Raw genomic sequence first — 17,083 nt, 5'->3', positions numbered from 1 at the left:
GGTTGGTAAGCAAGTAAATAGATATGTGTAAACAAATTGTGGGCAGCCTGCTGATATAAGTAAGTTATGAAAAGTTACAAAGAAAGGCAAGAAGCAGAAGGTGCTTTAAAAACCAGACAGATACGCAGGCAAAAACACTGGATAGCCTACAGAGAATTGTAACTTAAAAATGTGAAAAAAATTGGAAAATGCTTGTTACTTGTTCCTTTTAGAAGCATTTCAGTGTAAAATGTATACTTAATGGTTATTCAGGCATAGTGTCTACTTTTTGCCATCTTTTCCTTGAGGAACTTTCCTTTTTTTAATGGAAACAAAATTAACTTCTGTAGCTCTCAGCTTGCCAAATTCATATTTGTACCAACCTTTGCTGCTTACTGTCTTTCCCCCTCAGCCTTCCTGTTTGCCTGTTGATTCCTACTGATTAGAGAAATGACTGAGGTGTCTACTGGAGACCCTGAGGCTGATTGTAGCCAACAATCCTAGTGCAGTTTGGATTTTTATGCCAACAAAAATGTAGAAGGCTTCATTCTTTTTCCATATCAATACAAATCTGATCTGATAGCTGCTACTCAGTGGCAGCAGAGGTAGGAGCAGAGGGTGCCAGGAAGGAACAAAGCTGCTTGGGAGCAGACTAACGTTCAGAGCAGGTTTTTCAGCTGAATGCACTTGTCAAACTTGACCTTTGAGCCTGTACTGTTTTACTCATCCAGTCTCTTATTTCCTTTTTCTGATTTTATTCTTAAATACCTGTACCTTTTGCACATTCAGGCTGAAATCAGAAGAGTGGTGCTTTCCTCCTGCAGCTCTAACCTTTTATGAGCAGGCCTCCAGTTCCCCGTTCACCAAATGCAGGGAATCCACCAGCACCCCAGTCTCCAAGGAAAGGAGGGCTGGCACTCCCCACCAGCTCATCTGGTTCCAGCGAAGGGTGTGCTCCAACCCTAGCCTATCCCTAGCAGTTTGGCTTGGCCTTGAAGAACCAAACCTTGTTTATCATCAGTTTCTAACATATTTTAATTTCTGTATTCATTTCCCTAAGCCATTTAAGATCACAGCTTCACATGCTCTCATCTTCTAGACCAGTGCAGCGATTACTCCAGAAACCAACACATGATACATATCCAGTATGAATATCTAATATGCTTTGCTTTGTCTCTCCAAATGTGTTTTGGTTGAGCATACAAAGACCACTTTATGGTTTCTGTGTTCTACTTTTCACAACAAAACAACTGTGCCTTGATTTTGGAAACATTTAAGCTGTCTAGCTAGGCAGGAAATCCCAAAACAATCTTTATTTTTTTAATATTTCATTTTAGCCAAATATAAAAAATGCAGCGCAAAAAGCAGATACTTATATTCCACGATGCACCAAAGATTAAAAGAAAATTGCATGTTTAGCACTCTAACTATAGTGTTTAACTGCTCACAAATAGATTTTCAAATTTTTGTAGCGATTTACAATGTGCAATAGGTACTGTAATCTAATCCACCATAATTGCATGATTTTTGACCAACTTGCTGTTGATAAATAATGCAAGTATTAGGTTATTAAATTTTTTACAATTAAGTGACTGAGAAAGCTGTTTATTGCCTTCCGTTATACCCTCTGTTAATAAGATCGTTGTTGCAGATGTTCATGTACGCTGCATTGATGTTTAATGGTGCATGATGCTCTAGGTGGTTCCCATAACCTTGCTTTGTCTACTATGAGCTGACTCAATTGATATGATAATAGAGAAAAGAGGTCTGAAACAAGCTGGGCTGTACTCGCACAATTTGCATAACCTTTAAATTTGCCATCATTTGATAGCCAACTGCTCCTACAAATTCTTATTCAGTTGTCATCAACAACAATATACTGTACAAACAGCATTCTGCAATTGGGACAGGTGGGGCGGAAAGAGAGGGCATGCATAGTTTATTACACTTGTACATGCTACCAGGAAATGTACTTATTATCAAATTTATAAAGCCAATAATTTGGAATAGAGTTCTGCAGTTTCATTTGTGATCAATTGCTGTTAGCCACAATGCATGGCCTGGCATCTTTTCAGGTTCACAGTACAATATCACAGTGTCAGATTACAAGGGGCATAAATATTTGGTTCCATAGGCTCCTCTCTGATTTAGTTTTGACTGCTAATCACTGGGGCAGGCAGAGGAATCAGGATGGATTAGGAGGGCGGTGGGGGGCACAGGGTAGCAGACCACAGAAAATAAAATCAATGTAAGCAGCCTCCCAAACTTTAAATCTGGTTTCAGATGACACTGTGTATTCTTTTTAAAGAAACATTAGTATTATATAATTCAGTAGGTATAGCCAAAACATAGCAATATAAAAATAGTTCATGTTTACTGTATTCATTAAATCTGCTGTCTGTATATACTCTAAGTCAGGTCTGCTTACTTTACTGACTTTGTTATTCATAACAAAGCAAACAGCTATGGTCAAAGTAAGCTGGAGCCTACTTTCATTCAAATGGGATCAACTACATAAACGTTATTTTTGTGGTATCCAGAGGTTTATATTAAACTCCCACTTCATATTCCATATTATGCTCAGGTGTGTCAAGGTTAGGTCACTGGTATACAAGTAATGTGCATAGCCTATTTTTCATATATGGCATTTAAACAATTTCCATTTTGCTTTATCTGTGAAATTTACGGTGGAAATCACTGAGCCAAACTGATCATAAATCTTGCAATTTCTACTTTTAGACAATTAACCATTTTCGAGAATTCCAATTAACAACCCCACCCCCCCAGCGTTAACTCAAGATTTTTTTTGTCATCTTACCCAAGATGAATCCTAAATCCCCAAAGTCAAGTGAAGCAGGACCCATTCAAACTTTCCCTTTGCCCTCTTTTTCCACTAGCCAGGACCTCTGCTTTATCCCTCCTAGAGCTAAGGATTTGTCTTCCATTCAGCCACCTATTTCGTACAACTTCTATTGCCTGCAACTGGATGCTGCAACAAAGAAACTTCTAATCAAAGGGTCAGTTCCTGCAGTTAATTTTCACCCAAGGTCACCATACATACCCACATTTTACTCTCCTGCCATTCTGTGCAATTATTTTACAGTGACTATTTGAGCAGGTGAAGATTAGACGCTTGAAAACGTTAAGTTCCATCATTTATGGCAAAGCATGACATGGATAGCTACAATTTAAACTTTTCTACAACGTTCATTCAACTGTAATCACAAGATGGGAAATAAAATCTCTAAATTAAAGATGATAGGCTACCAGAGTCTGTAGGGCACCTTCTGAGTAGGGATTCTGCTGTTCAAACTCCTCTGTGATGATTTGTTATGAAGTGAACTGCTGCCTAATAAAAAAAGGCTAACACTGTCAAAATAATGGAAAAAAAGATCTTCTACAGGAGGTATTCTGCCTAGGTGCCAGTGGTCAAAGGGTCCTGTTCTTTAATACACCTCATTTGTAACAGACAACAAAGAAGACACCTTAGGGTAAAATGTGTCATCAAATCTTTCAGCATATCTAAAGTTCACTTTTTGTATAACCTCTAGGTAGGCTACAAAAATTGAATTGGAGATTGCAGACAAGGTACAACACACACAAAGACACATGGATCAGTATAAACCATTAATATTCATGAATGTTTTAAGTTCTCTATGGCCATAATCGATATCCAATGAAGTTAATGAGATCTTTCCATTGATTTCAAAAGACACTAGGTTGAGCCTCAGAGACAATATTACATTCTCTGCAAGTACTCCAGCTGGTAACACATACTTTGATAAGTTGCTACTTATCCAGAATTTCAGCAGTGAACAAAAGATGCCTTATCTTATTTCAAACTGGTTTTGCAAAATGAGCAACATACCATTACAAACCTCAGTATGGAGCATTTAATATCTTTAATTGAAGAGTAGTCAAGGCCATAGCAGTTACTTGTGATGTTAGTGCCAATATGAGATCCATAAATAAGACAATCCTTATGTATTTAAGAAGAAAATGGGGGGGGGGGGGGGGGGGGAGGAAGCCTCAATGTGCTATCCTCCCAAAAGGTTAAGATTTTGTTTTGTTTTAACTTCGAGTCTCTAGAAAGCAGTGCTTCAAACTCTTATGTCTTCTAACACATCTATGCCCATTCAATAGATTTAATCACTGATAAGTAGAGTTTTAAGTTCAAACTGGCCTTGACCTTGGGCAGTATGACATTATCTGAAAACCATTAATGGTCTGAAACTAAAGGAAAAGCTCATTAATAAAAGCAAAACAGTACAAAGGTACAAAGGCAAAAAAAAAAAAAAAAGGGAAAAGAAAAAAAAGGAAGTTTTATTAAAAGTATTGATCATGACCTAGGGCACTACAGACATTGATCTTCCCACATCTCCACAGGAAAAAAAAAGTTAAGCCAACAAATTATTGATCTATTACGGAACCTGCTGAACGAACCATATATTTAATTTCTTACAATGAAAACAATAATCATACCAAATTAGGGTAAAGAGAAAATACATTTCTTAAAAATTATTGGTAAAAAAAATTACTATCTGAGTAATTTCATAAAATAGCCACCCTGTTAGTGTGATTTGAACCTAAGTGTCGGGAGGTGAGAAGCCTATGCACTGTAAACCTTTAAAGCATGGGTTTCAGATTTCAACTCATTAAAGCACATGCTTTTAAGGAGAAATGGGTAGTGTCCACTACAGAATATTGCAGCAACACAGAATGGATGTATAGGAGAGGACAATGCTGAACTTTAAACTTAAAACATAAATTTAATCAAAAATCTATAGGATAATTATTTTATATGAAACAGAATACTGGAGTTTTGGATTTTCTACAGTTTGTTTGAAAGGTCAGAAAGACATATTTAGACTGACATAACACTGTAGCTGCAAAAACAGTTGCTGAAAAACTAAAAGTCACCAGAATTTCATGTTTGGTGTGCATGGGGAGGGTAGGTATCATTTTAATAATCTTGACAAAGTTGCATTGATTACATGCACATGTGAAAAGCATAAATTAAATTTGGGTGCTGTCATTAGTTCCAGTGCTTCCTAATTACTGAATGACTGATTCTTTCTAATAGAGTTCTAAGAAAAAATCGGTGGTTTTCAGTATATGATATGTCAAAGAGATCAGTTCCCTTGTGATAGTATATTCATGACTCTGTGCCATTGTTCTTTGCTCTTTGCTTTGACGACATAATTCTACAATGCTGCCAGCTGATCCTGGAGCAACTTTCACTCCAACTTTGAAACTACAGTCTTTGTTGCTAAATGGATTGTGTTTTACATCTCAGAGTAAGGCTCCACAGCAACTTCAGCTGCTATAGTTTGCAGATACTATAACCTCATCCTTGTCTCCTTCTACTGCAAATGCTGCATTCTCTCCTCCCATACGGGCACTAGTACTCATCTTAACCCTGTAATGAGCTGGTTCCAAGAGCTCAGTACCGTACCAGGATGGGTAGGTTTCTGTCAGTCTGTGCAGAGCGCTGAGCTGGTTCCCCATGCGGGTGGAGTATGCTGTCAGTGTGGGGGAAACATGTGTCCTAGGGGAGCAGCGATTCCTGATTTTTCTATCAGTTTAGAACTGCTAGGGACCCAACTCTCCGTCTCACATGCTCTGAGGACTAGGTAGCCATAGGATGAATAAGGTGAATCCTCATTCCTTCTATGACTACCAAGAACAGTAGGGGCCTGCACTGGTAACCAGGAGGCTTAATTACCACAATCCTGTCTTCTCAGGATTTCTGGTAGGGAGTTTTATTGCTTTGGGGTTTGAGCAAAGAGAATAACAGTGTGCCGATGTAATTTTTATTGTATGAACCACCTCACAACTTACTCAGGTCACCAGTAAAATGGTGCCAGTTTTAAAGCATTACAGCCATCTATACAGGAGGCAAAAGAAATTTATGATAAATTAATTCTATGTGGACACTCTAACTGAGGAATAATATCAAAAGGAAGGCCTCATTTCTCGAAAAAACCAAAACAAACAAAAAAAGTAAGTTGCAGTATACTAAGGTACTTTATTTCCTGAACAAGAGTGTCCGTATTGGATTTAATGGCACCTGAATCAGTATCTTACTGTAAATTCATTCAACTTTGCTCTTCAGAGTCAAGCAAGACAGACCTCAAGTCATTTAAGAGGTGGCCTTATTGAAATCCCCCTGCCTACGTCCACTCTTGATATTAACTGTGCATACCTGTTAATGGGTAGCACCTCCAAGCTATGCATATGCTTTCTGAGGGGAGCTATTCAGTGCAGCGTGTGCCGTGCCACCTTCTAGTGATACATTTAGATTCATTTGGGATAGTAAAAATGAAAGTTGAGTGTGAAGAACTGCAAAAGTGTTCACACTTTGGGCTATAAAGTTCTTTGTCAATAAATGTAAAAAAGGTGCACATACAAATGGAAAAAATTCTAGCTTTAAATACACAATGATGGGCTCTAAACCATGCATTACCACACTATAAAGAAAATTTGAAGCTTCAACAGATAACTCTATGAAAATGACAGCTCAATCATCAGTGGCAGCCAGAAAAGCAAATACAATGTTAGCAATTATTAAAAGAGGAATACAGAACAAAGGAAACAACAGAATTAAACCACTTTGTAAACTTCTCAGGCACTTGCACAAAGAGTATAGCAGACCTGAAAAAGGTGCAGTGAAGGGTGGCCCAGGATGTCAGAATTATGGATCAAACAAAGAGCAAGTAAACAGAATAGTAAAAGAGTCTGGAAAAAACACTAGTGAAGGGAAGGTAAGCAAGAGTTCTGCAAAATCAAAAGTAACAAAACATTGTATATGGAATGATGACGGACTGGCTGTGCAATACAAGCAGCTGGAGATAGCCAATAACATGCTTGAGTGGCTGAATCCAAACAAATAAGGGGAGGGTGTTTCTTTACATAACACAGAGTCTGTGATGCTCATTATCACAAGACATTATGTATGGTAAACTCCTGTTTTGGAGTATTAAGCATGAAGACAACTTCCCTAGTTCAGAAATTGCCAAAATACAGGTTGCTGGAAGCTAGGAGAGTGTAACATGGAAATACCTATCTATACTATAGATTTATCTATCTATACTATAGATTTGTTTTGGCTTTATCCTCTTTTACAAGCACCCACTACTGTTGCAGATACCAGTTTAGGCAGACCTTTGGTCTGCCTCCATCCTGCTCCCACGCTCTCACCCTATATTGCCTCTCCAACATCATGTAATTTCTATTACCTAAGCAGTGAATTTGTATATTAACAGCTATGCCTCCAAGAATCTTTTTTAGAATTATGGTACAAAACCTGACTTCCTAAATCTACGTACTTGTATCTGAGAAACAAATATAACAATTCTTCTGTGTAAGAGGAAATACTGCCTAGTATTTCTAGGGATTATACATGAAAAGGGCATTTTCCAGCTTCACTCTCAATTCCTGGGCTAAACTGGTGCGTTAACACATTAGACTAGAAAAAACATCTTTTTCTTAAATCAATACGAAATTACTGAAACACACACACATTACATATATACATATACCTATTTACATATATGTATGTGCATTCTTTGAGATGCAACAGCTGATGGCACTTTTAGCCCAGTCAAGATACCAGTAACCAGGAACGTAGGTTTTAATAATGTGTTTCAGCTGTCTAATAAAATGCTCAGACCTCCTCTCCCACACAGCATGAAAGGTCTCAGTTACAAAAAGGTATTACCAGCTTTGCTATTCATTAATCCCTATCAACAAATGTTCATTATTAATTTAGGTTTTGTGGTTTCCTAAGTCACAACTAAACTAAAAAGAATTCTGTTGGGCTTTCTGGCTCATTTGTTATGCCATTAGCAGACTAAAACTTCCTTTTCCTAAATCAGTTTTTCTTTTAAACTTTTCTTTCTATTTGTGAATATAAATGGATAGGGCAGAGTGAAAGTGTGTAAACTTGTGAAAAAGAGAGCACACTAATACAACCCAACCACTATTACTCCAGATCGAAGGATCAGGATGGCTGCTGGATAAAAAGAGTTAGTTAAGGCTTTCCTGTCTGGAAGGCTAAGCATGAAAGCTGGAAGTAAGGAAAAAATAATGCTTTTTCTTGCTTCTTAGAAGATAATACACAATACTCAGAAACTTACAGAAAGTGGAGCTGCAAACAGGCCCACCATAAAATGTCAGCAGTGTCAATAGTAATAAATACTTCTATGTTTTATAGATAGGCTTACAAGGTAACATGCTGGTCTACGATTGCAGCACAGGCTAACAAAGAAAACCTACTGACCTCTGTTTAGAGTAAGTTGTATGCTTGAACATCAGTCCTTTTTATTCCCCCAAAAAGTATACAGCATCATGCCATTATGATTTAAGACTGACTCTTAAGATCTCTCTAGTTTCCACAGTTTTGACAATGTTTCTAAAACAAACGGTTTATAAACTCTCCTAAAATATTTAAGATCTTACATATCCTTACACAGTAAAAGAAGCTTCATCATTCATAAAAACGTACTATCATTTGGTTTTTTTTTCATTTAGATCAGGTTCTGGTTTCATCCAAACTTATAAACTTTGAATTTATGAACATAACTGCAGATATTAGCTTAAGAATGGTTGTGCTGGGTGACACCAACATCCATTTAGCTCAGTATCCTGTTTCAGATAACAGGTAGAGACAAATGCCCAGTATTACTCCAACGTCAAAAGCTTGGTAGGCAGGCTTTAAAATCTGGTAACGTTGCAAGTTTTATTTTGATATATTTATTTAGCTACACTGCACGTGCTGTTTAATTTATGGAATATATTCAATAACAGTAATAACATGTAGAAATTCACAAGTACTATTTCAGTATGTACTATGTGGTAGGTGCACCAACAAATTTTTAAGATGGACCTTTCTCAATTTACCACATTTGCCAGCACTGCTAATACATTTCCTGAAACACATCAAGTAATGTATCTCAAACCTGAAGAAGATGTAAGTGCTTAGTAAGCCCTAACTGAGGTAGCTTTAATGCTTGAATCCTTAAAAATCCATTTTTACTGCCATATTCTAACAAATGAGGTTATTACAAATGTGCCCTTAACAGAGGTGGTCTTGCAAACATTGGGGGGGAAAAAGAATGGAAAATTCCATGTTCATGTCTGAACATGCCAGATTTCATCATTCATAACTTGAAAAATGCTGAAGTGATTTTCTTAAATTTGGATTGTTTTTCTTTCCTCTATTAGAGCCATAAAACAAGCCAAGTTTAAAGTTTGTAGCTTCAGCTGTTTTTTAATTATGCAAATATTTCAATATAAAAGTATATTTTTCCATTGCTGAACTGATTTTGCTCAGACTTTCCAAAAATTTCCCTTTGGGCCAAGACCAGCCATAAAATGTATCTGACTAACAGTAATTTGTTTAAAAATGTTATGAACCAACTCTGTAAAAGGGATAGCTTTCACAGCATTTGATTCTGACAAATGTTATAGCACACATGTAGATATGACATATATGTTCTTGCCAGAGCTTGTGATTTTTGGTACGTTTCTTAAAAGCTCCAACTGCTGAAATCAGGAGACTGCATGTATTCATTAACTCCCCTTGTTTTCCCCACATACGTATTTTTGTGGTCACAGAAAAACGTATTGAAACGTGAAATGAATGTAACCCATAAGCTCAGGAACCCTCAGTCAAATCCAGAATCTCAGGCCTGGGAAGAGGGATATAATGGAACACGGCTGTGGTAGTGAGACCAGAGTCTTGATAGCCAAGTAATTCCCAGCACATATGAGGAGCATCCACAAAAATAATTAACCCAATAGTGTTCCTCAAATGAACTTTTCCGGTAAGGAAGTCCACAGATCCTATCTTCGGTTACCAGTACCCTTCCCAAAGCATAATCCTCTCTCTGTACTAAAAAGTTTCATCACAGGTGTCTCTCACAGGCTGAATCGAAATTCAGCCATGTTGAGGACCAATGCTAGAGAAAATGACATTTTTGTCAATGTTGATCCTTAGGGTCACTGAGAAGACCCAATGCCTTCAAGTTTTTCAGTAAAAACTGAAATAATATAATCTGACATCATCAAAAAATGCACCTCAGGTTGCCCAGAGAGGTGACAGATGCCCCATCCCTGGAAACATCCACGGTCAGACTGGACAAAGCTTTGAGCAACCTGGTCTAGTGGAAGGTGTCCCTGCTTATTGCAGAAGGGTTGGACTAGATGACCTTTAAAGGTCCTTTCCAACCCAAACCATTGTATGATTCTATGATATGAAGAGGAAAACTTCAGACCACGATCATTTGCACATGCTCTGTGGAGTCTTAGAAGCTGACAATTCAGTCAACATTTCATCTGCCACAGCTCCTGTGTGCCAATACTAAACACTTCTTTCCTGCCTTATAAAACACACTGATCACACTCAGCTTGAATTTGAGCTTGTCTCTTCCTTGTAATTATTCCTACTGACAGAGAACAGGAAGGAAGGGGAGAGAAAAGGGACCTTGGGGCTGGAGTACTATGACAGAAGAGATATGAACAGACAGTAGAAAGACCCAATGCATTCCATGATAAAGAGATAAAAATTTTTCCTCTGAAAATACAAATAATTCAGACAGCCAAAGAATGTGGATTGAAAGATGGGAATGGCTTAGATTGGTATTGCTGACGCAGTTATTGCTTCTCTCCATTTTCATGATCTGCTCCAGTTGCATGGACCTCTAAGTTCCTTGTTAGTCCACACCTGAATGCCTACAGCTCGTAGTCTGTTTGAGGTGAGCCAACAGTGTTTTTGGTGGGCATTAAAACAATGCTGTGTAAACTGCAGCAACTCATAGGATGACTAAACACCTTTGCAGTACGGCTGGGCCATATTTTTGGAGGAAGTAGATATTTTAGTGTCTCAGTCTAAGCTCTTTTCCTTGTCTGTAAGAGCTATATTCTCAAAACTTCCTGGTCAATCTTTCTTTCTTTTTGGTAACAAACTGCAGCTTTCTGCCCTACGCTCTACTCTGCAAATACCTGTTGATATTTCCACTCTCTGGAATGTCCAGGAAGCAACTACAACTGTTGCCATAGCATTCTCTGCATGTAATGATTAGCTGTAACTGGCCTTCACCCCACCAAAAAGTCCCCCAAAATCCACACCTAATTTCTATCATGTATAATTAATTCTGTGCCTTTTCAAAAATGAGCTGGCAACCTGCAACAACCCCTTTTATCCATCTTATTTCCTCTCCTTCCAGGCAGAGCTGTATCAAAGTGTATCCCTTCATTATTTCCACTACCTGATCCCCCATTCAACCTACACATAACTCATTAAAGAGGTGCACACCTCCTCCCATTACCCAGCCCCTTCACAACCTAGCCCCATTGCTGTCTGGTCCTGGACAGTATGCAGAGGATTTGACAGAGGAAACAGAGCTCTGTTAAGGATGCTCTTACAACCTCAGTATTGCCTATCTCATCTTGCCATGCATGGGCACTGGAAAGGGAAAGGAGAAGCAGATGGGCCGTCCGCCTGTGTCTCTTCACAGAGTGCAGCTTGATCAAAGCAATTCACTTCTACTCCCACAGCTCACAGTAATGCTGCTCCGTGCTGCTGCCAAAAAGCAAAGACCTTTCCATGGGGAAAATGGGAAGGGAAGGACGAAAACCCACAAAGGCCAAATTCACCTCGGTCTTTTATTCCCACACCTGTAAGCTCCAGCCCCATCCTGTGCTCCTTCAGACATAAACTAAGACCACTGGAATATGTGACCTACCCAACAGCTGATGAAGGATGGTCAAAAGCAGTAGTAGAAGGGAAGAAAGAGTAGAGTCCTTTGCCTGGATACTGATCCCCTCTGTCTGAGTCACTACTGACAGAAATGTCTTCCAACTAACAAACATGTTTTTACTATTACTAACCTGGACAAAATATAAAGCAGAAGGTACCAACAAGCATATCCAAATCCAACGCTGGTACCAACAAGCATATCCAAATCCAAAGCTGACTTTGCAAATACTATTTTAATCCAGGCACAAACTTTTTGAGACTATATTTTCCTCAGAAAGGCAGGATAGATAACTGCATACAGCCTGCTTTTTCAAAAAATGTACTCCTGTGCATTAGAAAAAGGAAATGTATTTTATACTGTAACTACTCCTAAATGCAGTAATTCTTCCAAAGATCACTTAGCACTTAGAAACTTTTTACACTTTCCACTGCAGGTTTCAAAGCAGAACTAGACCTAATTAGGGTTGAAATAAGTGTGTTAGCAGTACTCTATGCCATTCTGTGGTATCATCATATGCTAAATTAAGGGACACGTTTTCCTTCTTTCATTATTATTTTAATTTGAGGAGGTGGGAAAAAGATGATCCACACCAAAGGAACGAAAAAGGGGGAAAACAATAACAAATTGGTATCTCTTTCAAGAACTGCCCCACAGGCCAAACATTTTTATGTTCTTAATCATTATTAAATGACTTAACATGACACACAGAGCCTGGCGAATGATTGCATCCTGACATGAGAACGAATTACAAATGAAATGAAAGATCAAGCTGTATTAGAGGACTGCCTCTGGGAAATGAAAATCTTTAATTCTCTTTTATTATTGACATTTATTTGGCTGCCATGAATAACAACATAGCAAAGAGATTCCGCTATGCTTGTGCACTGAATAGCTTATCCCACGGCTCAAAACTGCCTTAACATTTATCATGTTTGCTTTTGTAGCTGACACCATTGCATACACTCTCTATCCATCTTGCATTTATCATGCATATAAAGTGCATTCTCTAATTTAAGTTCATTTCATAGCGAACAAACAGCTAAGATTAGCAAGTGTCAGTCCTCAAATAAGCTCCCAGTTGTAAAAATATCAAAGAAGGGATTAATGGATTTGTTAACAACTCCAGTTTGAAGAATAAAATAAGTACACAGTGAAAATTAAATAAGAGCACAGGACGGTTACATATAAGATTTAGGTTTACTACTGTTATTACTATCTCATGTATAAAAACATTTTTATACTGCTATTTTTCAGCCAACTGTACAATATTCAAGTGGAGTGCCTCCATATGGGCCATTCATGTAATGCAATGCTTCCATCATTATTCAGTGAGATACACATACCCAACCCTCAATAACTGTTTTCTATTTCCTCCAAACCAGTTTGTAGCTAGGAAAATAGGGGAAACAGCAAACTGTTGGAGAAATCACTCAAACTGCTGCTAAGAATGATCTATATAGCAGTGACATACCTACTTAGTGCCTAGCCCTGCAGCCACAGTCTGAAGACAATTCTGATTTGGAGGCAAATATCACATGAGTAAGCACCAGTCCTTCAGGTGCAAAGCTTCCTCAACTTCACTTGATTTCCAAAGGAGGAATTCAGCCCTGACTAATAACTTACCTTGTAAAGGAAGGAACGACGAAAATGGCTTGCCACAGCACATGTTTTTAATAGCTTATTTAGTCTAGAAGCATAGGTGGACAGAATTAAAGAGACTGTCAAAAGGTAGGCAGTCATGTTTATAATGCTCAAATCTGTGCGTCGTACATCATCAATTTAGACAGCACAAACTACTTGTATCCCTGCTAGAACACCTTTTTCCCACGTACTCCTTTGAGAATAGAAGAGCAGACGGCTGAGAAAAGCTAAAGTGAGACTTTCTGCTCAAAGCAAAAATGCCTGGAAATTCACTTAGTACCGGATTTCACTTCCTCCTCTTCACAAATGTTTAAATATACTATACTGTTGCACAGCTGTTCTCAGCAGGCATAGTGTGTTCTTGTTTGCAGCAAAGATGGCTACACAGATAAAATCTCAAGTCGTAAAAATCTGAGTAAAACCAACTGGATCAATATTTTAGATATATGTTATAAAAAAAGAACTTAAGATCTTCAGAACTAAATTCTCAGACATTCTTGTGAAATATTAACTTCTTAAATTCAGAATCTTAGAACAATTAAAAGCGTAACAGATGAGAATCATGGACTAACATCAAAAGGCAAATGTTCCAATGACCATGTAACAGTTAAAATTTGTAAAGCCACAATTTGTAATTGATTAACTAGAATATTTACTGTGAGCACAAGGGAGATTTGAAAAATATACCTGTAGCCATTACAGTGTCATCTTTCCCCTGGGTAAAGACTACGATTCGTTGCCTTTTAGTGTTCACCTTTGGCAGGGCTTGTGTCTTGCGGGCTATCTCTTTAATATCTTCAGTCTATTAATAGGAGAGAAAGAAAATTCTTGTTACCAGCATACTAGAGTGGTGGGAGATTAGAACTTTATTAGCAGATCAAAGATTTTCTTTTTCTTATGGCTAGGTATAAAATAGACTTTACTGTCAGTAGAGGAAGATTTTTAAAAGGAGGAATACTTCATTCTCCTAAGGGTTTATGTAGTACTATAAGACCATTGTTTTTAATCTTGATAATGATAGTTCAGCTATTCCAATCGCTGCAAAACTGCAAAGCTAACAAAGGAATTACAGAGCATTTCCTAATGAGCAATTAGTGGGTTTCCTTGCTGCTGACTGGATTCTAACCTTACCTATCATAAAATTAAAAGTAAAATTGGAAAGAGAATACTTTGGATCAACTCTGAGCCTGATTTTCATCCAATTTAGCCAGGTTTATAGTACTATAATCCCTCTGATTTCAGCAGGATTACAAACACCGTTTCCCTCACTTCCCTACAGCAACTGATCTCAGCAAGTAAACTGACTGTACACTGCAGTGCCTTAGAGGGTGTGGAGCCCAGGTGAATATGCTCTGTCCTCGCTAGCTGCTTGCATAATTGAGATGCAGGGAAGCAAAGGGTGAAAGGTATATTCAGTGCAGCGCAAAACATCCTTGATTTTCTGAAATAAGGCTAAGTTGCAAAAATTTCAGGAATCTTTGCTTTAAAGGGACTTTGTACACTAGAGCACATGTAGTTAGGAACAGAGAAACTGGTCAAAACCCAAATCTCTCATTCATCCAATGTCTTCGACAGCCACAAGTTTGAAATGTTTAATTTTTTTCAAGAAACTCTAACAGCACAACTTGTCATTAGAATATTATCCTTCCTATTCTCATAGTTGCCCTATGATCTGAAACACAAGGATTTCAATTTCTGATTTACTTAGTTTTCAATCTAGTCTAAATATATATATTCCTGGTTTTTGGGTAAGCATAAAATCCTATTATAATGCCATGTGGGAAGCTTATGTTCTCAAATTTATTTCAAGCCAGTAAGTTCTTCAAATTAACTTTGGTATATGTAAACCTATTTCTTGCCATAATTTTTTTTAATATATTTTTTATTTTTTAACATTAGGAAAAAAAAGACTACAATTATTTCCTGTGTTACTTACTATGTCCCATTCTATTCATATCTATGTTAAGTAATACCATACCTTTTTTCCCCAGTCTGCTCTTGCATGCAAGCAACTGTAGTGAAACATAGTTGATTGGGTGAGGGCCTAGCATTGAATATATGAAAACATAACAATACTTTTTGCATTGTTGTGTGTCCTGTTATGAATCTCAAGTCATTTTTTAACACAATTATATAATGAATAGAGTTAATTTATAAAGCTGCCCAGAGTGGTTTCAAGTCATTTACCAGAGTTGTTACAATTAATTTATATTATCAATAAATTGATTTTTATGTTCCAAAATCAGCATATAGTGTTATTCTGAAACCCAGGTACAGTATGTGCTATTTTGACTGCAGCTGCTGATTTTAACAAGAGATTGATATTTCTTATTAGTAGGTCAGTTAAACACTTCAAGAACTATAATCTGCATACCATTCAGTCCTGGTTACTTGCTGATTTTTGATAATCTGCTTGATCTTCAAGCACTTCAGCTTTCTTATGGACAAAGAATATGCCTGGGCTATACATTTACCAGGATCTATTTATGTCAAATCATCTAGCTCCTTTGCAATACCCTTACACTCCCTTTAATTTCTCCCTCAACTCTGCCAGTGAGTTGATTCATACACATTTGCCAAACATGAAAATATTTTTTCCTTACTTATTGGTCTCTTTAACTCTTTATAAAATTCTCGTGGACTTTTCATTTATATATACTACACTCTCATTTGTGTTATTTCTTCCTTCCTCCTGCTTAGACTGTTAATATAGGTTTCAGAAGGCAACATCTTCCACCAGAGAAGAAAGAGAAGAACCCTGGACCCCTCTGCCTGGACTGAGGACAGTGAACGGGGGCCATCTTACCCCTAATTCTCAAAAGGTGAAGATACCAGAGAAAAAAATTGAAATTGCTGCTTTTCTGTTCTGAAATGTCTTTTTAAGAGATTTGTGAATAGCGGGTATCAGCTGGTGGCACAAGCTGTTGAATAGGAGATGGATGGAGAATTACAGCCCTCCAGCTTGGTAATATGCAGGCTTCTGAAGGTTAACCTAAATTCTGAACTATTTCAGGCCTTGGTAATTAAGAGATCCATGAACTAGAAAATGCAATAAAGCATGATGGAGATCAAAGGCAACAGGAGAGAGGTGTTTAGTTTTTGCTAACTAGGAAGTGGCTACTAGTGACTTTATTAAGCTCATTTACAGAGGAGCAAAGCAGGCACAGGAATCAAAGAGCTTGAAGATATTTGTGCAATGTATTTACATGCACTTTGAATTTTAGAAGGAAAACTAGGAAGTTATAATAGGAGAAAATGGCATGATCAAGGGATGATTTCTTCAGTTTAAAGAAGAATAAAGATGAACTTATATCAGGGAAAAAGGACCCTGAGGAAAAGGTTACTGAAGAAATATGATGAAGGATGAAATAAAGTAGGCAGTGAAAGAAAGTAAAAAGCACACATATTTTCAGCAAGAATTCAATATACAGTAAGCATGTACCAGTAGAAGGAAGGTATTTAGGGGAAAAAACCTCCACAATTTTTAAAAAAGCAGATTTTTCAGAACAGAGTGGTCTGGAGACTTGTGTCTGATTGAGGAAGAAAATAAAATAGACCTTATATAGCTGAAGAGCTGCAGCCCCTGTATTGAGGCGTCTTTAACTTTTCCACAAGATCTCTCCACCTTATCATTATATGGTATTTTATGTGACATTTTATAATATGTGAACATTTACAGCTTAAGACTGCAGAAGTACCAT

The 17,083-nt window shown here is 37.6% G+C and overlaps 1 protein-coding gene across 6 annotated transcripts in view; it reads right to left on the bottom strand.

The window, feature by feature from the left end:
- ADK (adenosine kinase) overlaps nt 1-17,083 on the bottom strand; it is a 297,485-nt gene that overhangs the window by 28,484 nt on the left and 251,918 nt on the right. For all 6 annotated transcript variants that reach the window (XM_030488972.1, XM_030488969.1, XM_030488966.1 and 3 more), the window contains one exon: nt 14,070-14,184. In XM_030488972.1, coding sequence (XP_030344832.1) covers nt 14,070-14,184 — 115 coding nt within the window. The remainder of the gene's footprint in view (nt 1-14,069; nt 14,185-17,083) is intronic.

This window comes from Strigops habroptila, chromosome 5 (genome assembly GCF_004027225.2).
Source record: "Strigops habroptila isolate Jane chromosome 5, bStrHab1.2.pri, whole genome shotgun sequence".
NCBI classification, from domain to species: domain Eukaryota; kingdom Metazoa; phylum Chordata; class Aves; order Psittaciformes; family Psittacidae; genus Strigops; species Strigops habroptila.
Note: the sequence above shows the minus strand (reverse complement) of the source record. Positions and strands in the feature narration are given on the sequence as shown.